The sequence below is a fragment of the Rhinatrema bivittatum genome, chromosome 14 (genome assembly GCF_901001135.1).
Source record: "Rhinatrema bivittatum chromosome 14, aRhiBiv1.1, whole genome shotgun sequence".
In the NCBI taxonomy this organism is placed as follows: Eukaryota; Metazoa; Chordata; class Amphibia; order Gymnophiona; family Rhinatrematidae; genus Rhinatrema; species Rhinatrema bivittatum.
In genome coordinates this window covers 35,421,990-35,445,357 of record NC_042628.1, presented here as the reverse complement: position 1 = coordinate 35,445,357, position 23,368 = coordinate 35,421,990, and the positions used below count along the sequence as shown (strand labels likewise).

Here is a 23,368-nt window from a genome sequence, read left to right as displayed (position 1 = left end):
CAACAAATCCTTCGTTTCATTTATTTTGAGTAATTAATTTGATTTATTTTTAAGCCAGAACTTCTTCTAGCTATTAGTTAATTTTATGTATCTTTTAATTTAATTTGACTTTGATTGTTATTTTTTAAAATTTTTATTTTAGTTAATGTAAACCGTTTTGACAAAAATTTATTTTTTATAAAGCGGTATTATAAACACTTTTAAATAAATAAATAAACCCCCTGGGAGGACTTGGAAAATGTTCTTCCCTGTTCTTTCCTTTTATTTGTTTTCTCAGACTGCAGATTTTACGTCATCTAACATCTGCTGGAGACAGAGAAATACTGAGGGGCTGTAGGTGGCACACTGGGTTATATGCAGTGTTAATAAAACTTTGTCTCCATCTGCTGGCAGGGAGGCAAAACCCAGAAGTCTGGATTGATCTGGGTTTGTACAGGTAAAAACTAAATATGGAATTTTGGATCTTCCATAACCTCAGGTGTCTCAGTACATTGCTCGCTCTCATGAAGAGGAATTAGAGTGGGAAAAATCAAAAAAATGTTATACAGAACCAGTCAGTTCACCCTGGTTCACCTGTGGCTCAAGCTGACCTGTTTAGGTGGAATTGCTCCAGCATTGCCTCTCACATCTCTGTAAAAGCTGAAGGTCTGCTTCCCCGCTTTTTACCCTACCCAGAGCTGGTGGTCTTCTTTTCCTGCCTCTGACTCTACCAAGGCTGAGGGGTATGTTTCTCCTGCTTCTGAACTTAGCAGAACTGTGTGTCTGTTTTTCCCCACCTCTGACCCTACCAGAGTTGAAGGTCTGCTTCTCTCGCCTCTGTGCATGCTGATGTTGGGAAGGTAGGAGACGCCGAACATTCCGGATTGACATCTTCTTATAGTCAATTTCTAGGATATGACCATTCCTACTGCAGACATAACTGACAAAGGGAAGAAGAGAAAACAGGCCTTAGTACTATTTTATTCACTCATCTGTTTCCTCTCTCACTTTGGCAAACAAGGGACAGAGAAATTAGTTCTTAAATTTCTTTTCCTTGAATCCAGCCAGAATAGTCCAAACGTATGGGTTATGTCCACCAACCAGCAAATGGAGGCAGAGATTTAACAGACTTGCTGATGTCACCTTACATAGGCTCCCAATAATGTTAAAAAAAAACCAAAAACAAAAAAACCCCAACTAAGAACATTATACTAAAAACAAGCTTCCCTTCTCCCCCAAAACCAGAGGATTTCCAAGGAAGAACAACAAATGAACATACCAGTAAAACAACACAATTGATATAAACCAAATAGATTAATATCCCCTTCCCTTATCCACTGAAGATTTGATTAAAATTATATATACACTTTCTGAAAATAAATAACTGTAGAATATCAGAATATCATATGTTTGGCAGATAAGGGAGGTCCTATTAAAGTCTAGCTGGATGCAAGGAAAGGAAATTATCAGGTAAGAATGAATTCCTTTTTCTTCTTCATCCAGTCAAACCAGTCCAAATGCATGGATGTACCCAAGCTATAACTCGAGTGGGTAGGACACTGCCAAACCTGCTTTTAAAACCTCTGAACCATCTCAATGGTCGAATCTTGCCGAGGCAGTGGCAGCCAGACACAAGAGGTAGAAACCTCTCTTAAGTCTCCAGTCTCTGAGGCTCGAATAGCTGCACAGATCGTCCCTTGCGGCGACTGTTAAATTGGTTTGAGCAGCCCCGTCTGGGCTAGACCCCGATCCGGTGTGAGGGTCACACATGTGGAGACCCTACGGGGGGGGTCGCCATCTTGTCCGCATGGTGGTCGGCGCCATTTTCCCCCCTTGATTGCCGTATTGCCCGCTCAACTGAGCCGTGCGCATGGCAGACTTGTTCGCACAGCGACGCACTAGGTGAGCACTAGGTCTGAGGTCGCGTCCGTGAGGAATGATACCGCAGGTTCCATTGTCTCAACAGGCATGGTTCCGTCTCTGGAGAGGAGCAAGCAAGAACAGCTCATTTCAGCCAAAGCAACCAAGGAGAGGGGGAGGCCTTAAAAGAAAGGAGCAGAGGGGAGCAAAAAAAAAAAAATCCCCAGAGCCCTGAGCTCAAACCGCCTAGGCGGCCTTGTGGAGGGGAGGGATCTGGACCACCAGATCTGCACCTCACGGATCAGCAAGGATCAAGCATACAAAAAGGTCACCGACCTCCAGCTCGTCCACCTCGACCACATAGGGAAAGGGTCCCCTCAGGATCCAAACCCCTGGGAGAAAGGCTCCCCCGAAAAAAGGAAAAAAAGCAAAAGAACAAGATTGTAGAACTGCAGGTGAATGCACCAGTCAGCATCTGCAGGAAAGAGAGAAATACTGAGGAACTGCAGGTGGCACCAGGGCTTATCAAGCAGTGTCAGTGGAACTTTCTCTGTCTCCATGTGCTGGCAGGGATGAATAAACCCAGGAGTCTGTACTGATCCAGGTACATACAGGGAATCTCTGCCTCCATCTGCTGGTCAGTGGACATATAACCCATGCATTTGGACTGGTCTGGCTGGATGGAAAGAAGCATGAATTAATAAAGAGTACCAGATAGTAAGGTGGTGTGACCCAAATACAGACCAACATACTTTGCTTCAAGGGGTGCAGAGACTCAGGGAGAGCTAAAGGGGACTTACAGCGTGCGGTCATCAGGCTCCCGATCAGGAGCGTAACCTTCTTCAAATGCCAGGTCGGTAAACTCCTGAGCATGATACTCCCCCAGCTTGACAGGACAGGAACGCAGTACCCCGCTGCGCACTCGCCAAAGCCTGATGTTATCTCTGCCGCACGACACCATCCTGTGACAAGAGCACAGCACATTTATTTATTTATTTATTTATTTCAGATTTTTATATACCGGCATTCGAGACAGCAGTCACATCGTGCTGGTTCACATAAAACAGGGGTGCATAGTAAACATAACTATAACAATGGTGTTGAAAAAGGCAGTTACATATAACAGGGTGATAAGTACTTGGCTGAGAAGGAAGAGAAAGGAAAGGTTATTAAATTCACACAGGTAAACGATAGAAGATAAGGATGACCATGGTGTATTTGGAGATTAGTTAACCGAGTTGGAGATTAGTTAATCATGTTGGAGATTAGTTAACCATGGTATAGTTGGAGATTAGGGGTGGCTTGGAGGTGTTCTATCAATTGGCGTCCGGGAAAGCTTGTGTGAATATCCAGGTCTTTAGTCTTTTTTTGAAAGTTGAGATGCATGGTTCTGTTCTGAGATTTGAGGGGATGGAGTTCCATAACGGTGGAATGGCTGTAGAGAAAGCCCGGTCTCTTAGTGTGCAGTGTCTGGTGGATTTGGACGGTGGTACCTGTAGCGATCCCCTGTATGCATCTCTTGTCGGTCTTGACGAATTGTGTAGTTGGAGAGGGATCTGTAGGTCAATGGGAGCCAGTTGGTTGATGTTTTTGTATGTGGTAAGAATGGCCTTGTATATTATTCTAAAGTGTATAGGTAGCCAATGGAGGCTCTTTAGAATGGGGGTTATGTGGTCCCTTCTCCTGGTATTTGTCAGAATTCGTGCAGCTGCATTTTGCACCATCTGAAGCGGTTTGGTGTATGAAGCGGGAAGGCCAAGTAGGATGGTGTTACAATAGTCTAATTTTGAAAAAATGATTGCTTGTAGAATGGTTCTGAAATCTTGGGCATGGAAAAGTGGTCTAATTCTTTTCAGCACTTGTAGTTGGTAGAAACAGTCTTTGGTGGTTTTGTTAATAGTGGCTTTGAAATTCAGGCGATTATCAATTAAGACTCCTAGGTCTCTCACTTGTGTGATTGTTGGCGTGGCTTGTTGTGCAGAGGTGATGGTGCTGTTTTCTGAGGCGATGAGCAGGAGTTCAGTTTTGCCGGAATTTAATACCAGGTTCAGGCTGGTGAGGAGGAGTTTAATTTTTTGAAGGCATGTATCCCAGTAAGCCAGAGTTTGTGCGAAGGAATCCACATGTCATACACTGGGGTAATACGCTTCCATAAAGAACTAAAACATGCCTTAGGAGCACAGGACGGCATAATACCATATTGTGCCACAAAATAAAAGGCAAAGCTGGTGCTAAAAAGAACGATATGGGCAGGATTTAGGAGTATGCCAGACAGGATCCCACAGAATGTTGAGCTTCCTCTACATAGTGCTTTGTCAGTGCCACTTAGGACCCCAGCAATGTCAACTTGTCCACAGTAGTGCCCTATTAATTCCAGCCAGGAAATGGCATCCAGGAATGTAAGCTCCCTCACAGCAGTGTCCTGACAGTACCTGCCAGGACTTGAGCTGTTCTGAGCTTCTGCACAGCAGTGGCCTATAAATGCCAAGTGGCGCTCAAGCAGTGTGAGCTGCCTCAAAGCAGTGTCCTGACAATGCCAGCCAGGACCCTGACAAAACAAGTTTCCTCACAAGAGAGCTTTGGTAGTGCCAACTGAGGCCCCCACCACAAGCGTCCCCACAGTGGTGACTTATCAGTCTAGCAATATTAATAGCACAGAGCACCATGCTTATCTCTGCTACCTGGTGTCATCAAAGAATGCAATTTTCATGGCCTGGATATCCACATCGGTGTGTGCCTTTGCTAGCATGACCACCTCTCCACGCTGGCTTGCTTGAGCTGTGTTCCACACTACCACCATCTGCAAGAAGAAGGCAAAAGCAAACACTGCAAAGGTCGGAAACAAGTAGCTGAAAACCTTCCTAAACTCCATGCTGCAGGAGAGGGCCTGAGGTGCCCTAGCCCAGAACCTCCTCCCTCAAACCTCCACGATATATGCAGCAAACAAAAGCGTGAAATGCAAGTCATGTGTCAGCAGTTCATGAACACAAGAAGCAATAGCTCCTTCCTTAGCCATGAACAAAACAAACCCTTCCTGTTTGCTTTGTATAATAAACAGCAAGCAGATTTTTGCATGGTTTTCAGTGAAAAGCAAGTATGGTTTGGATTATATTTTTCATTTGTGTTGAGACCTAGTAATGTTCAACAAACCTTTTAGTATGTGGTAAAGCTTTTGAACTCTGAAATCCCATTTATTAGCCAGCAAAGGAAAACTGGTTCTTACCTGCTAATTTTCATTCCTGTAATACCACAGATCAGTCCAGACAAGTGGGTTTTGCCTCCCTACCAGCAGATGGAGTCAGACCAAAACTTTGAGGCACTGCTACATAACCAAGAGAGCCACCTGCAGTCCCCTCAGTACGGACTGGTACGCAAGCCAAGATTAATCTTAAAACCCCTCTCATGGGCGAATAGATACAAAAGGCTGGAAACTCCCCAAAACTGCAGATTTTAATTGTCCACAAACAAACAGAAAAAAAACCCCACCGGATCTGGAACACTGTAGATCCTGCCCAAAAAGAATTGTTTATTTATTTATTTATTTTTATTTAAGGCAAAAACGTGAGCATCAACTTGGCAGGAAGTTCAGTCTTTGGGTCTCTGGACTGATTTGTGGTATTACAAGAATGAAAATTAACAGGTAAGAACCAATTTTCCTTTCCTGAACATACCCTGATCAGTCCAGACAAGTGGGATGTGCCCAGGCACCCCTAATCTGGGCAGGAACCCGAAAGACCCGCACGCAGAACATCTCACCAAAGGACGCCTTGTCTTGCACCCTCACATCCAAGCGGTAATGTCTTGTGAAAGCAGGAATCGAGGACCACACTGCAGCCCTACAAATCCTCCTGGAGCAAAAGCTGACACTAATCCCAGGACGCTGCCTGTGCCCTTATGAAATTTATTTTATTTATTTATTTAGTACTTTTTTATACCGACATTCATGATACAGATCATATCATATTGGTTTACAAGGAACAGGGGGTTATAACATTAACCTTAACAAAGAGGAAGAGGCAAATGTTACAATAAAACAAGGGTAATGGAGCTAGGGAGATGAAAAGCCAGCAGTAGAAAGGTAACTCGGAAACTATAACAAATCAATTACAATGTCCGAGATGGCGTGCACTGAATAGAAAGCCTTAGTATATGAACTGTGGCATAGCTGAGGCAGGACTGAGTTAGGGGAAGGCTTGTTGAAACAGCCAGGTCTTGAGTTTTTTCCTGAATGTCAACAGGCAGGGTTCCTGTCTGAGATCGGGGGGGGGGGGGGGGGCTTGCGTGGCCGCGGCCAGGGCAGGTAAGCGGGGGCTGGGGGAAAGTTTGGGACTGTGAAATTTCGTCTCTCTCTGCTTCGGCTTGGATTGGATTGGTTTGGTTTGGGACTGGGCGGCTAAGTGCGAGAAGCATTTTTTTCTGTGGATTGGGTTGGTTTGGGACTGGGCGGCTAAGTGCGAGAAGCATTTTTTTTCAGTGGATTGGATTGGTTTGGGACTGGGCGGCTAAGTTCACCACACTAACGCCAGTGTCAGGGTAGGCGGTAAATTAGTAGGTTCAAGACGCGGCAAGATAGCAGGTTAAAAAGGTGCACTTTACTGTATGGGAGGGAATAGCTAATCGGATTGTTTACATACATATACATGTCGCGGGCGGAAAGGGAAATGCGTCGAGTTAAAGAAGCGGTAAGGATCGGTAAAAACAGATAGTGAATCGCGGGTTAGACTTACGCGGCCAAATTGTGAGTACACAGCGGGTTAGAAACGTGGTAACTGCGGCCGCGCTTTACTGTATCAGCCTGTAAGTTCAATGTGTATCCCCTAGTCTTTGCACTTTTTGAAAGTGTAAACAACCGAACAACATTTACTCGTTCCACGCCACTCATTATGTTACAGACCTCTATCATATCTCCCCTCAGCCCTGCAAGCCTTTCCTCATGGGGGAATCATACATCCCCTTTATCATTTTGGTTGCCCTTCTCTGTACCTTTTCTAATTCTGCTATATCTTTCTTGAGTTGTGGTGACCAGAACTGCACACAATACTCAAGATGAGTTCACACCATGGAGTGATAGACATTATGATATTCTTTTGTTTTATTCTTTATTCCTTTCCTAATAATCCCTAGCATACTATTTGCCCTCTTGGCTGCTGCTCTACACTGAGCAGAAGATTTCAATGTATTATCAACGATGGCACCTAAATCCTTTTCCTGCATGTTGACTCCTAATGTGGAACTTTGCATTGTGTAGCTACAATTTGGGTTATTCTTCCCTAAGTGCATCACTTTGCACTTGTTCACATTAAATTTAATTTGCATGCCCAGTTTTGCAAGGACCAGCATGTGGCAAAGAGGATAAGGCGACAATCAGCAGGGCCAATGGGTCGAACCATGAATGGGGGACTGGCTGCATTCTCTGCAAGAAAGTCTAAAAAAGCTGCTTCATTTGAGTGACCAGATTTGGCTTTTTAAGCTCAAATCTAGGCCACAGCCTTATGTGCACAATTTCCTACACATGCAACCACCACATGGCGTGGGAAAAGAACCGCTGCTGTGGCCTACCATACAACTAAGCAAAGCCTGCCTAAACCTTCAGCGCATTTAGGCCCGGATCTGTTTAACATCCGGCACCAAAAATTATCGTCCTGAAGAGCTTCTCAACAGCTCATGCCTCTTGACTGGCCGAGAATACATGGAGACTCGTGCCAAGAGCCAGCTTCCCGCTAAACATGCTTTGCGCATAAGCAAATTAAAACTCGCAGAAGACCTCTACCAGAACCAGAGACTCCAACTCAGTGCAAGTGCCTCTCTACACCTCTGTGGGACAGGGAACTGCTGGCGATAGCTGAGGAGGGGATTCCCCTGCCTCTCCCGCCGTTGCTAGGGAATCGAAAATAGCTGCCGTTTCCGCGCTGACGGGACAGCCTCAACGCTAGACTGCGTCACCCGCAAGGCTTGTTCTACCGTGTGGTCATGCTCGACGCAGACCCTTGAATGCCATGCTGCTTTTGCCACACGCACACACTGTTCCTCCCTGCACCCGTGACACCACCAGCGCCTCAACGGCAAGCAGGGGAATAGTTCCTCAGCACCAAGGAGCCAACACCCGGTCTCCTCCGCAGGCAGAGAAGCTGCTGAAAAACCCCATCACTGAGCTCCCTGAACTGCTACGTAGCTTCACCCTGGAACCTCGCTGTTGCACAGATTCCTCCAACTAGTTCCTTGTTCTCTCTCTCTCTTTTTTTTTTTTAAACTATCTGAGAACAAATAAAGATACATAGAAACCATTACTTTCCTTTGGTGCAGAGGTTCAGGTTCCAGGAGTGCAGGCTGCATGGCAGATCAGAAAAGAGCCAGATCACTGGCTATATGCGTCTCCTTTCGCCAAACTTTAGCGACCCAGCCCAGGACAAAACCATTATAAAAGGGACACTTCCCTGCTCCACTGGGCTTGCAGTGCAGAACCACCAGATTTCCACTGCTGTCTCATGGGGGTTGGGGGATGAGGGATCTGGACTACAAGATGTCCAGCCCCCACAGACCTCTGGACCGAGCTATCAGAAGGGTCACCAACCCCCTTGCTCGTCCGCCTCAAACCAAGAGGCAGTGATGGATGTGTTTCGGAAGCGTGGTTAAAGTTTAAGCCAGTGAGTGCTACCTGGCTAAAGTTAGTCGGGGAAAGCCTGGTTGGAAAACTACCTATCCCCATGTGGCTCTTTTTATATTCACCAGCAGACTTATCCGGATACGTGTGGCTGAATATCCAGGGAAAGTTAGCTGGATAGTTTTCCCCCTTTCCAGCCCGCTGAGCCTTCTGAGTTTCAAGGTTTTTGGCAGACCTTTGGGGACAGATGGAACACTTTTTTATTTGGTGCTCCAGCCCTAAATAGAGAAGGCAAACCTTACGTCCATCAGAGACATTTTCATGTCGCATTCTGCCCAAAGGAGATTTTCTCCAACGTCGAAAAGATAAAATTTCAGTCAGACGGACAGTGGCAATTTTCTCTAGTTTTTAATTAAACATTTTTTTTTTTAATGTAGAAGGCAAACTGCCATACAGAACTACAAAAAGAAAAATAAAACAGGGTTGGGCCTGGTTAGTACTTGGATGATGTCCTCCAGGTGTGTGACTGACTTTCTTGCTTGCCCATGAAGAAAGAGTTTTCTCAAGTTTACTCTGAATCTTCTCCCTCCATCCTCATATCATGACCCCCTTATTTTAAAAATCCTTTTCTATGGAAAATGTTATCTTTTTGTAATTTATTGAAGCTTGTCAAATATTTGAATTTTTCCATCATATCCCCCCTTCCCTGCATTCCTCCAGCAAATAAGTGTCTTCAGTCTTTCTTTATAGGATGTAGGCTTATATCATTGGCAGATACTAATATTTTTTTCGGCAACAGAGTCTGCTTCATTCCACAATCTCCAAGAATTTTATGTCAAGATCTCCCTACACTCCTCATGCACATTCCATGAGGAGAACATAAAGGGGCATGAGGGAGAATGGGCCTGGGGCTTGAGGTGAACTCAGAATATAAACCTGCTATGTAAGAAGGTCTACATACCGTTTTCCCATGCTTGTCCTTGCCAATACCACAGAGGATGGCCCCACTGTTTGAGAAGCTGCAGGGAAAGAGAGTGAGAACAAGCAAGGCAGCCAGAGATCTTCATTCAAAGCTTATCAGATGTGGAGCTGGTGACTGCTGAGGTCTACATCAGGGCCCAGAAGACACAAGCAAAACTGGTTTGAACCATGACTCCCTTCCCCAACCTACTTCAGTACAAGCAATCTCTCATCTAACCTTACTCCTACCAAAACTCTATTTTGCTTTTTTTGGCTCAATGGTTCCCTTTTTCTCCTTTGGGCTTCCAGCTCGACCAGAACAGGCCTCTACTAGGGCTATGTCGTCACAAGTTTTTCCCTATTCTTAACCTTCTGCCACTTGCGCTATAGACAGCCATTGCGAGTCCTAGGCCAGAGATCATAACCTTAGCTCCCACAGAAGCCTGTACACGTGCACCCTGAATCTGATTGGTAGGTGCCACTGTTATGCAATGGCTGATACTCTTGTTCCACTGTGGTAGTGCATGCTGCCTCTGCAGCATCCCCAGCCAGCCCTAGGAACAGAAGCTAGGCCCGGGAATCAAACCCAGGTTTCCTGCATGGCAGCACATAGCACTGCCACTCCTCTATGGTGGCAGAGGAGATGCTACACTGTACCATTGGGCCAGTCCATAATACCACTCCAGGAATGATCTCTTCTCATGAGTGACACTTTTCCTCCAAGTTGTACTCCTTCAGGGGACTGGCACATACCTGAGGGAGGAGACAGAGTGAACATTGGTTTTAAACATGGAGAGGCAGCTTCCTTCTATGAAATGCCAGAGTCGCACCATGCTGAGGTTCCCTGTTTGTGCTGAAGCCAGCAATGTGCAATTTCCATTGAACGCCAATGCAGACACCTGCAGGAAAAATCAACTGTTTGTGTAACAAAGTTGTTTTTCCTATCAGTAGATAAATATACAGCTCCAGCTTATAATGTTTAGCATCAGATCCCAAAAAACACCACAATGTTCCCCAGTATATTTTTTTAAATTTTTCAATTAGTTTAAACTAATATGTGTAGGACCTTCCTGAATACAACTTGCAAATGTCAACAAGCTGTGTAAACCTTTGGTCCATTTACTTTATTTTTATTTTATTCTTCTTAGACTTTTATTTTCTTATTTTCATTTTATTTAAAAAGTCCCATCAATATGAAGGTCCCAACATGGGTAAACGGCACAGATTTTCACTTCAAATAGGTAACGAGAGCAAAAAAACTTTGCAGAACTTATCTAGTTTTTTGGCTCTCGTTACCTATTTGAAGTGAACAATTTTGCTGTCCTCTGTCATCCTGGTAGCACTTGTCTGCAAATTGAGCCATCACCATATCTGTCTTTACCTTGTCAGTGTGTCCCAGGAAGAATCTCTGCTCTCTGGTTTGAATCTGCATGACTACAATGACAGCATGACATGGGTAGACCACTGCAGAGCCTGTTTTTGTCCATAGCGCCTGATAGCATGAATTATTCAAATATAAGAGAGAGAGAGAGAGAGACTACCACAGTAAGCAACAGTGAAATAATGAAACTCATAAATATATTCTACCAGCTCGCAGCAAGTTTATATATTGAATAAAGTGTTCTAACACAACTCCACTTGCAGCTATGTCATTAGCTAGATTTAAGCCTAATTTCAACTCCACAAATAGGAGAGTAAGATCAGCCATCCACTGCCACAGAAAGAGAACTGAAGATTGCAGACACCACCAAAGAGAAAGTATCAGAGGATAGTGAAATTTAAACTTCCCTGTTAATTTCTTTTCCTTTAGTCCCGCCAGACCAGTTCAGATGAGTGGTTATATCCAATTTCCAGCAAAAGGAGACAGGTTGTTTTGGTTTTTTTTACTCAACACATAATTAAGCTCTGGACTTTGTTGTCAGAGGATGTGGTGAAAGCTATTAATGTAGCTGCTTTTAAAAAAGGTTTGGACAAGTTCCTGGAGGAAAAGTCCATAAACCATTATAAGGTGGCTTTGGGGAAATCCACTTCTTATTCCTGGGATAAGCAGCATGGAATCTATCCACCCTTGGGATCCTTCCAGCTTCTGGACTGATCTGTAGTATTGCAGGAATGAAAATTAGCAGGTAAGAACCGATTTTCCAGATCAGTCCAGACAAGTGGGATATACCCAAGGCCCTCTATTTTGGGCAGGAACCCCAAACGCAGACTCCTCTGTCACACACATCCAGACGATAATGTTTGGTAAAAGTGTGAAGTGTCGCTGTCCGACAAATCTCCTGCGGAGAAACCAGTTGACACTGCCCAGGTTGCCTGTGTTCTAGTAGAGTGTGCCAAAAGCGGTCTTCAGGGTGAGATCCTTCATAGAAGCCCATCTAATCGGTTCAAAGGGAGGACCACAAAGAACTTGAAGAACCAGATTCACGTTCCTCGCTGGACACATCCTCCAGATTGATGGATGCAAATGCTTTGCCCCCTTTACGCAAGGCATCCCAAATAGATGCCAAAGGTCTTCCCTGCAGCTTACCTCGCAGATAACATAAGGCAGCAACTTGTACTCGGAAGGAATTATAGGCCAATCCCTTAGCTAAACCACTTTGCAAAAATGATAAGACCTGAGAAATATCTACGTGCACTGACTCCAGCCCATTCTGCAAACATCAAGACTAAAACACTCTCCCAACCCAGATATAAACCAAAGACATGGAAGGTCTCCTCGCCTGAAGCAAAGTCGCAATCACCGGCTCCAAGTATCCTTTCAAGCTTCGATCTGGGGTATGAACAGGAACAGCCCATGCAGATGAGCCAAACGAATGGGACTGTCTACCACGAGCTGAACCAGATCTGAAAATCATGGCTGGCACCACGAGGATCACGCTGCCCAGATGATGTTTAATGCAATGCAATACTCGACCTATGAGAGGCCACGGGAGAAACATGTAGAGCAAGAGCTCTGTTCGCCACGGTTGACAAACAGTATCGATGCCTTCAGAGCAGACTTCCCTTCGGCGGCTGTAAAACCGATCTGCTTTTGCGTTTTCTCGAACCACCATGAGGTCCAACTCTGGCCTGCCCCATCAAGCCTGTATAAGGGTAAAGGCCTCCACCAACAACTCCCATTCCCTCGAATCTAACTGCTGTCTGTTGAGATAGTCAGCCTGTACATTGTCCACTCCGGTCATGTGATATGCCGCTCGATGTTTCTCCGCCCAAAAAAACAACTCCTAAGTCTCCTGAGCCACCAGACTGTCGTCGCGTTGTCCAAGAACATTCTTACTGTTCGTCCCTGAATGAGTGGAAGAAAGGCATAGAAGGCTTTGTGAACTGCCCTCATTTCCAACCAGTTGGTTTACCAGGATGCCTCCTTTGGTGATCTCTGACCCTGGGCTGTTCATCCCTGAAAATAAAAGGCCCCCCCCCCCCCCAACTGCAACCTATGAGGCTAGCATCCATTGTCACCACCATCCACTCCAGACCAGAATCCCCTTTCTCCAAATTGGGACGAGTCAGCTACCACAAGAGACTGGACCCTGGTGTCCCCCAGAAGGGGCAAAGGAAGCTGAAATTCGTTTGAGAGCGGATTCCAATGGGACAATAGTAACTTGTGAAGAGGTCACATGTGAGCAAATGCCCAAGGAACTAACTCCAGCGTAGACACTATAGAACACAAAACCTGCAAATAGTCCCAGACTCTGGGAACCAAAAGTCGCAGAAGCCGAAGCATCTGAGCCTGCAACTTCATCACCCTCTCCATGGTCAGAAACATTTTCCCGACACAAATATCAAATTGAGCTCCCAGATACTCCAATGACTGGGACAGCTCCAAGTGACTCTTTGCCAGGTTCACCACCCAGCCTAAGGAGTGCAGCAGTTGCATGACACATTGAATCGAATAATGACACTGCAATTTAGACTTTGAGCCAATTGTCCAGGTACAGGTGCAACAGGAACCCTTCCTTCCTGAGTACTGCCGCTATACCACCATAATTTCCGTGAAAGTCTGTGGCGCTGTTGCCAACCCGAAGGGAAGGGCTGAAATTGGAAATGATCCCTTAGTACCATAAATCTCAGGAATCTTTGATGGTCGGATATAATGGGAATGTGCAGATATGCCTCCGTCAAATCCAGTGATGCCAGAAAATCTCCCTTGCGAACCACCGCTATTACTATTTGCAGTGTTTCCATCTGAAAATGCAGCACTCACAGTGCCGCATTGATTCTCTGTAAGTCCAGAATGGGTCAAAAAGTTCCCTCCTTCTTGGGAACCACAAAATACATGGAATATCTTCCTAGTCCCCGCTTCTGAGGGGGAACCGGCACAATGGCGTTCAGGCACTGCAAACACTGCACTCTCGCTTGGCGAGGAAGGCTCAACGGAAGACCACATGGGCTTTTCTTATCGGGGAGAAAATTCTAAGGGCCATCTCTTATCACCTCCAGAACCCATTGGTCTGAGATGATCTTGGTCCACTCCTCGTAAAACAGGAATAGTCTCCCTCCGACAGCTTCCAAGGAGAAGCAAACCAACCTGCCTTCATTGGCTGACCTAATCTCCTCTAGCCCCCCTGGCCGGTCACTTCATGGCGAGGCCTACACTGCCCCCGAAAGGACTGATGCCTTCCCAAGCCTTGCTTCTGAACTGTAGGCAAAGAACTCCTGTTGGAGTGAAACCTCCTTGCATCTCGAAAATGAGCATGCAGTGGAAAAGTTTTCTTGCCGGTCTTCCTATCTTTGGGTAATTTATTTCCCTTCAACTCCCCCAGCTGCTTCATCAGCTGTTCCAGATCCTCACCAAATAGCAGCTTTCCTTTAAAGGGGAGGTTACAGAGTTCTGCTCTATATCAAACATCCGCTGAACAATTTCGTAACCACAGGATTCTTTGCACTGTCACTGCGGAAACCATATTTCTGGCGGAGGTCCGGACCCTGTCATATAGGGCATCCGCCACATAGGCCATTCCCACCTTCAAGGGGGCAGCCAACGTGGCCTCGTCATCCCTGACACCTTCTCTTGTACCTTCTTCACCCAGCACAAGCAGGCTCTCTGCATCAAACTCCTGCAGATCGCCGCACAAAGGCGAAGACCTCATACAGTCTATTCAACAGAATCGCCAGCTTCTGATCCTAGATATCCTTCAGAGCTGCCAACCTGCCACTGGGGTGGTCGTTTTCTTGGTCACTGATGATACTGGCGCATCCACCTTGGGCAGCTTCCAACACTCCAAAGTCTGCTCCAGCAAGGGATATAACAGCCATAGCTCTGGCTACCTTAAGCCTTGACCCGCTTCTTCACCTTCTTTGGTAAAGGAAAAGCCTTAGGTGGTTCCCAAAGTCCATCCAAGACAGGGTTCACGCCCTCATTGTCATAATCTTCCTGTGTGATCTTAATCCCCAACTCATCCAAAACCTGAGGGATTAGTGATCTGAGTTCCTCCTTACATAATCTCACTACTCTAGGATCGTTCCCTTCCGTACCGGGATGTCCTCAGCATAATGCATGAGAGCTGCCAAAATGTCCACAGGATCCTTATCCGGATCACCCGCTGGACCTCCCACATCCTCTGCATCGTCTGAAGGGCCATCGTCATCACCAGAGGGACGGTCTAGGCCGAGAAGTCGAAGAATCCCCCCTGATCCCGACTGTCCAGATGCTTTCAGTCTCTTAGTAAAATGCTGGGGCTTCTGAGGGGCAGAGTGCTTAGCCCCTGCTTCCTTCTTAGCTAAATAGGCTTTGTGAAGGAGCAGGACGAAATCCATGGAAAAGTCCTCTGTATCGCTGGACTCTTGATCCAGGAGCCTTCTCTTCCCTGTCTTTCCCAGGGTACTGTGAGTGACGTGAAGAAGTGTTGTGGGAAGATTGGTGAAAACAGTGGTGCTTTCATTTAGAAGACAATATTGGGAGTTCTGGAGGGATTTTGTCCGAAATTCTCTTTGATGAACGTCCCCTGAAGAAGCCCATTGAGGGTAAAACGAGGGTCCTCGTCAGGAGCCGTATGAGTTATACCAATCGAAGTTGGGAATTCAATCTATTGATACTGTGTTATTGTTAAATTTTATTGTGGATTTTGGGTAACTTACATATTGTATTATGTGGCACAATTTATTATAGTGGGGGTTTGTTCTCTTACTACATGTAATTTTATTTGGGATAATGAAACATGTATTAATGAGAATTATGGTATGAGTGGTTGGGAATGTGTGAGCGTCAACTGGGGGTATGATTATGCTTTAATTATTAAGATTGTGGGATAGCTTGTTGAAAACACCACATGTTGGGAGGTATGAAGAAGATCTTTAAAAAGACAGTTTGAATAAGAATGTTAATAAAAAATTATTAGGGGATTGTGGAAATAAAGGAAAATTAGTTTCTTACCTGATAATTTTCGTTCCTGTAGTACCAAGGATCAGTCCAGGACACCTGGGTTGTGACTCCGCACCAGTAGATGGAGACAGACTAAAACTTGTGGGCGGAGCCATATATGCCCCTGTGCCAGTCACAGCCCCTCAGTCTTACGGAATGTCAAAGTAGAACACAACCAGAGAAGTGAACAAAACTAGATACCGCTAACTAACGGGGAAGAAACACCCCTTCTGGAACCGGGCTCTCCAACCGAGAGAGCGAACAAGCGAAACAGAGCAAATCAAAAACACAGAGCGGACTCTCCATTACTTCAGCGCAGCACTGCGGGCGGGATCCTGGACTGATCCTTGGTACTACAGGAACGAAAATTATCAAAATTATCACTACAGGAACGAAAATTATCAGGTAAGAAACTAATTTTCCTTTCCCTGTACGTACCAGGATCAGTCCAGGACACCTGGGATGTACCAGAGCAACCTACTGAGGGTGGGAAGCAGAGAGTCCCGCTCGGAGAACCCTCTCTCCAAAACCCCCGGAGTCGGTAGCCCGGACATCCAGCCGGTAATGCCGGATAAAAGTATGCAACGACTTCCAGGTGGCCGCCCTACAAATCTCTTGAGGCGACACCTGAGAAGCTTCCGCCCAAGACGCTGCTTGAGATCGAGTCGAGTGAGCCCGCAGCCCCACAGGAAGAGGTTTTCCCCTCACCAAGTACGCCGAACCAATGGCCTCCTTGAGCCAACGAGCGATCGTTGTGCGGGACGCTGCAGCTCCTTTCTTTGGTCCAGAGAACAGGACAAACAGATGATCTGTGACCCGAAACGGATTAGTGACCTCCAGATATCGGAGAAGGGATCTCCGTACGTCAAGTTTCCGTAACTCCCTCTCTTCTGTAACAGAGGAGCCTCCGCACGCAAAAGCGGGCAACTCCACCGATTGATTCACATGAAACGACGAGACCACTTTCGGAAGAAAGGAAGGAACCGTCCGTAAGGAAACCCCCGAATCGGAGATACGCAAGAAAGGTTCCCTACAAGACAGGGCCTGTAACTCGGAAACCCGCCGTGCCGAGGCAATCGCCACCAAGAATGCCGTCTTTAAAGTGAGATCCTTAAGAGTTGCGCGTTTCAAGGGCTCAAACGGCGCCGTGCATAGAGCGGAAAGAACCCAATTGAGGTTCCAAGCCGGACAAGGAAGACGTAACGGGGGGCGAAGGTGCTTAGCACCCCGAAGGAAACGAGCAATATCCGGGTGAAGCGCCAGAGACTTACCTCGCAAACACCCAAGCGCCGCCACTTGGACCCGTAGGGAACTGCACGCCAGACCTTTGGCCAGACCCGCCTGGAGGAACGCCAGAACATCAGAGACGGAAGCCGAAGTGGGGACCACCCCGCGCTGCACACACCAGTCCTCAAAGACTACCCAGACACGGACGTAAGCCAAAGACGTCGACTGCTTCCTGGAACGCAGCAGCGTGGCCACCACCGCATCTGAATAACCTTTTCTCTTCAGTCGATTCCTCTCAAAAGCCATGCCGCGAGACAGAAGTGATCCGCATCCTCCAAACAGACGGGGCCCTGATGGAGTAGGGCCGCCATTCCCTGGAACCGAAGGGGTGCCGCTACTGCCAGTTGTACGAGGTCTGCGAACCACGGCCGGCGAGGCCACTCCGGTGCCACCAAGATCACGTTGGCCGGATGCAACTCTATGCGCCGTAGAATCTTGCCGATCATCGGCCACGGGGGAAACACGTAGAGCAGCACATCCGTAGGCCAGGGAAGCACCAACGCATCGACGCCTTCTGCCCCCCGCTCTCGACGTCGACTGTAAAATCGCGGGGCCTTCGCGTTGTGCCACGTGGCCATCAGATCCATGTGGGGCACCCCCCACGTTTCGCAAATGAGAAGAAATGCTTCGTCCCCCAGCTCCCACTCTCCGGGATCCAGACGATGCCGGCTGAGATAGTCCGCCTGCACGTTGTCGACTCCCGCTATGTGAGACGCTGCGAGGTTGCTGAGATGTAGCTCCGACCAGGCCATCAAGCGCTGAGCTTCTTCTGCCACCTGGGGGCTCCGTGTCCCCCCCTGCCGGTTGATGTATGCCATGGTGGTCGCATTGTCCGACAACACTCGGACTGCCTTTCCCCGCAGCAATGGTAGAAACGCCTGCAGAGCCAGACGGACCGCCCTGGTCTCTAGGCGATTGATAGACCACTGGGCTTGCGACACTGACCATAGGCCTTGAACTGAGCTCCCTAGGCAGACCGCTCCCCAACCGGAGAGGCTGGCATCCGTGGTCACCACTGTCCAACTGGGCACCAGGAGAGAGACTCCGGCGGAAAGATGACTGGGATCCAGCCACCACCGCAGGCTGGACCTCGCGTGTCCCACTAGAGGAAGCGGTAAATGGAAGTCCTCCGAGACCGGCTTCCAGCGGGAAAGCAAGGATGACTGTAAGGGTCGCAGATGAGCGAACGCCCAGGGAACCAGCGCCAGCGTGGAAGCCATAGACCCCAGGACCGTAAGGTAGTCGCAGACCCGCGGCTGGCGAAGAGACAACAAGCGGTGCACCTGAGCTTGCAGTTTGCCCCTCCTTTCGAGCGACAGAAACACCTTGCCCTGCTTCGTGTCGAAAAGAGCTCCTAGATATTCCAAGGACTGCGTGGGTGTCAGATGACTCTTGCTGAAGTTGACCACCCATCCCAGGGACTGCAACAGATGGAGGACCCTGGCCACCGCCATCCGACACTGATCCTCGGACTTCGCCCGAATCAACCAATCGTCCAGGTAAGGATGGACCAGGAGACCTTCTCGGCGCAGTTGCGCCGCCACCACGACCATCACCTTCGTGAATGTACGAGGGGCCGTTGCGAGCCCAAACGGGAGTGCCCGAAACTGGTAATGCCGGCCCAGAATGCAGAATCTGAGGAAGCGTTGGAACGACGGCTGAATGCCTATGTGAAGATACGCCTCCGTGAGGTCCAGGGAGGCCAGGAACTCGCCTGGCCGGACCGCGGCGATGACTGACCGGATCGTCTCCATTTTGAAGCGAGGAACGCGAAGGCATCGGTTCACCCCTTTGAGATCCAGAATTGGTCGGAACGTGCCGTCCTTCTTTGGTACGATGAAGTAAATGGAGTACCGGCCTTTGCCGTGCTGGCCGGCCGGAACGGGGGAGATGGCTCCCAAGTCCTCTAGGCGGCGGATGGTGTCTAGCACCGCCGCCTTCTTCTCGGGAGCCTTGCAGGGTGACACAAGGAACTTGTCCACTGGAGTGCGAGCAAAATCTAACGCGTAGCCGTGTCTTATCACGGTGAGGACCCACTGGTCCGACGTTATTCCGGCCCATCTCTCGTAGAACGACAGCAACCGCGCCCCGACGTTGGGAACGGCGTGCTGAGGCTGCGGCGGGAGAAGGGACGACCCCCTTTCATTGTGAAGATTTGGGCGCCATGATGGCCAGGGCACCCCCTGGTCTACCATAGCGCCTCCCACGAAAGGACTGCTGGTGAAGAGACTGCTGCTGCTGCCGCCACTGTGGGGTACGGGAGGAGGAAGCCCTGTAGGATTGCCCCGACGACCTTTGAGGGCGCGCCTTCCTGGGCCCACGAAAACGGGACCTGGATGCAAAGGAAGACCGCGACCTAGATCTATCTTCAGGCAACCTGAAAGCCCTATTTTCCCCCAGGGAAGCCATTAAATCATCTAATTCCTTGCCAAACAGTAACTTACCCTTGAAAGGCAGCGCCCCGAGGTGAGCCTTAGAAGAGCCATCCGCCGCCCAGTTGCGGAGCCACAGGAGGCGGCGCGCCGAGACAGCCGCCACCAGGGATCTAGACGAAGTGCGCAGTAGATCGTGGAGTGCATCTGCACCATATGCTATTGCCGCTTCCAACTTATCCGCTTGTGCTGCCTCCTCCGCCGAAAGATCCGCATTGGCTTGGAGGACCTGAGCCCAGCGCAAGCTAGCTCTCAAAGCGAAATTCGTACACATGGCGGCCCGAATTCCTAGCGCTGAAACCTCAAAAATCTTCTTGAGCTGTACTTCCAGCTTCCTGTCCTGAAGGTCCCGAAGGGCTGTCGCTCCCGTAACTGGAATAGTAGATCTCTTCGTTACCGCCGAAACCGCTGAATCCACCTTGGGGAACTTGAGAAGGTCCAGCGCATCCTCCGGGAGAGGGTAAAGCTTGTCCATGGCCTTGCTGACCTTCAAACCTAACTCCGGAGTGTCCCATTCCCGGAACATGATGTCCGTTGAAGAAAAATGGAACGGAAAAGCCACTGCCGGACCCGTGAGGCCCAACAGGACCGGATCCATGTTCGCTTCTTGACGAACCACCGCCGGAGGAGGGGGGTCTATTCCCAGTTCCTGGAGAATGGCTGGAATTAGAGGTGGCAATTCTTCCCTACGGAATAGCCGGACCACCTTGGGATCGTCGCCCTCCGCTGCCTGTGACGCCTTTCCTGCTGCAGCTGGAGCGGATCCGTCCCCTGCCACGTCATCGGTCCCTTGTTGTGGCTCTTCAGAGGCATCAGTGTCCGCCCCCGTGGAGGAATCCGGGTCCGCCTCCTGTGGGACGCCACGCGGAGGACGTTTCCCCCTGGAATCACTCGGGGCCCCACTGTTGGACTTCTTCAGCGGCGGAGCCCTGCGGGACTCCCTCCGGCCGCGCTTGCCCTTACTTTTCCTACATTTCAGGACTTTGCGCAACAAAAGCGCAAAGTCCTCTGAAAAAGAGCTGGAACCCGAATCAGCCTCCGCTGGGCTCCCCGGGGACCCCGGGTCCCCCGAGGGACCCCCCCCCGCCGGGTCCCGCTGAGGAGACAGCGCCGGAGGCAAGGCCGCAGGCCCTGCCGCTTCCCGCGCCATTTCGCGGCCCGTGGCTAAAATGGCCGCCACTCCCGCGCTGAGCGGGAACAAATCCTGGGGCTTCTCCAACGCTCCCCCCCCGCTCGGCGGTGGTCGCGCGCGCCGCACACGAGCCCCCCGAGACGTCCCGGACGACCCTTCATCGCCCGGGATGCAGGAAGCGCAAAGACCGACGCGAGAGAGACGCGCGCGCGCCGAGCCACAGGCTCGGCAAGCGGAGCCACGAGGCATGCCGGTGAAACGGCGCGAAGAGGGCCGCAACAGAAATCAAAATGAAGAAAAGAAAATAAAAGTCGCGCGAACGGCCTCCCCCCTGTCAGCGGCGCCCCCCCCGAGAGCGGCGACGCAAGGAGCAGCCTCCCCCCTGTCAGCGGCGCCCCCCCCCGAGAGCGGCGACGCAAGGAACAGAGAGCCGGAACAAAAAACAGACAAAACTTTTTTTTTTTTTTTTTTACAAAAAAACAAGGCCTGTCGCTGTCCGCGGTCCTGGAGCCCTAGTCCAGCAGAGGTGAGTGAACCGGGCTCCCCGGTGTCACCCCTGACACTGCTAAATAGCAAAACTGGGTCCTCGACCCTAGCAGTGGCCTCAACCGGGGGGGGGTAGTCCCCTCAGGACCTCTCAACCCCCCTGGGAGGCAGGGCAGACGGACGTCAGTGACAATTTGGCAAAAATTCCAATTACAAAACCAAAAGCCTAACCTGGCCTAACCCAAAGGAAAGAAAAACCAACCCTGACGGAGTACCAGAATCAGGGCAGGGAGGAGCTGTGACCGGACCTGCACCATCTACTGGAGACAGAGTAAGACTGAGGGGCTGTGACTGGCACAGGGGCATATATGGCTCCGCCCACAAGTTTTAGTCTGTCTCCATCTACTGGTGCGGAGTCACAACCCAGGTGTCCTGGACTGATCCTGGTACGTACAGGGAAATGTTATTTTAACATATTTGTACCTCTGATCATTTTGATGATGCTTGCATCATATAAGTGGCCATCATAGTAGGCACTTCGGTACAATTTACCTTCTTTTGCCTTATAACCTTGCAGTTTCTGGTCTTGTGATTTTGGCGCAGAGAGTGACCCTATGGCAGAGAAGATTACAATCTGATAAGTGATTTGACTGCTGAATAGACGACAATGGTGGTCATGATATAATGAGATCCCCCTGATGTACTGCTACAAAACATAGACCCATGTCGGGGAGTCTATGTTGCACTTTGGACTGAGAAGTTTTTTATATGCAAAAGTAAAAAATAAAAAAAAAGTTAAATATTTGTATATTCATGGCTGCTGATTATATATAAGGCAAAAGAAGGTAAATTGTACCGAAGTGCCTATTATGATGGCCACATAGATGGTTTAACACTTAATCTTTGGAAGGTTATTCTTTAGCGATCCAACAAAAGTGAATCATTATCCTCAGAAGAGGGAGCATATTGCGTGCTGAGATACCCTTTCCTTTAAAAATTACAAAAGGCCACCAAAAATACTGAAATACTGTAGACTGCACCAGACTCCTGTAAGGGGAGTGAAGCCAGTTTTGACCTTTTTTTTCCTCCGTCTCCATTGGCCAGCAGGTGTGCATAATCCACTTGTCTGGACTGGTCTGGCATAGACAATAAGGCAGTGTGTGTTAAAATTCATAAGAGCATTTACCCATGCCCCACAGTAAGAGAGAGGGACAATGCATGGACAGAAAACTGTAAGTCATGTACTATATCCCTTTTCTACAGACAGTGAAATCCTTTCCAGCACATACAGACCCATCGGAAAGTGCAGCCTCCAAAGCCAATGATTCTCTTTAGATTCAAGATGGGATCTGGCAGAAGCTTTTGAAAAAAAAAAAAAAAAGAATACTGTTAATGTACAGACAGAGCAATTGCTAGACAGACCCATCTAAATCTATCTTCTATGAATTTATCCAGCCCTCACCATCCAGCCCTTTCCACTTTCTCTGTATGGGGCTCTCCCCATAAATCTTAACACCTAGCATATCCCATCCCATGGTGGGAATGAATTATGCACACACCTCTAACTCAGAGGGCTCATTCTACAAAGAATTAGGGGAACTGTCGCCATATCTCGGTCTTTCACCAACTCTAACCCCAGAGCTCCCGCTGTCTCTCCCATACAGAGAGCAGATACAATTTTAATTATTTTCCCAAGACACAGTCCACTTAAATACTTCTTGACATTTGTTGAAATGTTGGTACATCATTTTCTTGTCGCCATGGTTATTCAGCTAACTCCTCCTTTCTGTTTCACTGAGCCATTATTCCTCCAAACATGGCTAACTTGCAATTAGGTATTCTTCCATTCGTTTTCCCTTTGTCACATGCCAGGCTGGGCCATTCTTAGAATGAACCCCCTCTTACAGGGCTGCCTCTTTGTACACACACAAACAATCCCTTCTCATAGCTCCAGCTGAGCAGTAGGATTAGAACCACCATTTGTTTTTCTCCATTCTATACATTTCATCTTCCTCCAGGAAGCTGTGCAACCAATTCTTGTAATCTCAAACTTCAGATCTCTACTTTGGGACCTGTAATTTTCCCAGCCGTCTCTAAACCTCAGCCCTCCAATTCTCCCTTTGTCCCAAATGGAGATGGGGCTGATTCCATCCCTCTATTCCCCAGACTTATCTTTGGCAGTTGTTTCTGCTTGTCCAAGGGCCTGCAGAGCCCTGTCCATGTACTGTAAAATAAATTTACATCTCCACATCATTACAAACATTCCTGGT

General features: G+C 48.4%; 1 protein-coding gene across 3 annotated transcripts in view; it reads right to left on the bottom strand.

The window, feature by feature from the left end:
- Positions 1-23,368, bottom strand: part of WDR90 (WD repeat domain 90) — a 206,217-nt gene that overhangs the window by 131,888 nt on the left and 50,961 nt on the right. For 2 of the 3 annotated variants that reach the window (XM_029576135.1, XM_029576134.1), the window contains exons 11-17: positions 22,392-22,457; positions 10,782-10,892; positions 10,154-10,299; positions 9,402-9,459; positions 4,521-4,639; positions 2,640-2,801; positions 789-919 (exon numbers count right to left, since the gene is read on the bottom strand). In XM_029576135.1, coding sequence (XP_029431995.1) covers positions 789-919; positions 2,640-2,801; positions 4,521-4,639; positions 9,402-9,459; positions 10,154-10,299; positions 10,782-10,892; positions 22,392-22,457 — 793 coding nt within the window. The remainder of the gene's footprint in view (positions 1-788; positions 920-2,639; positions 2,802-4,520; positions 4,640-9,401; positions 9,460-10,153; positions 10,300-10,781; positions 10,893-22,391; positions 22,458-23,368) is intronic. The other variant, XM_029576136.1, reaches the window with a different exon arrangement.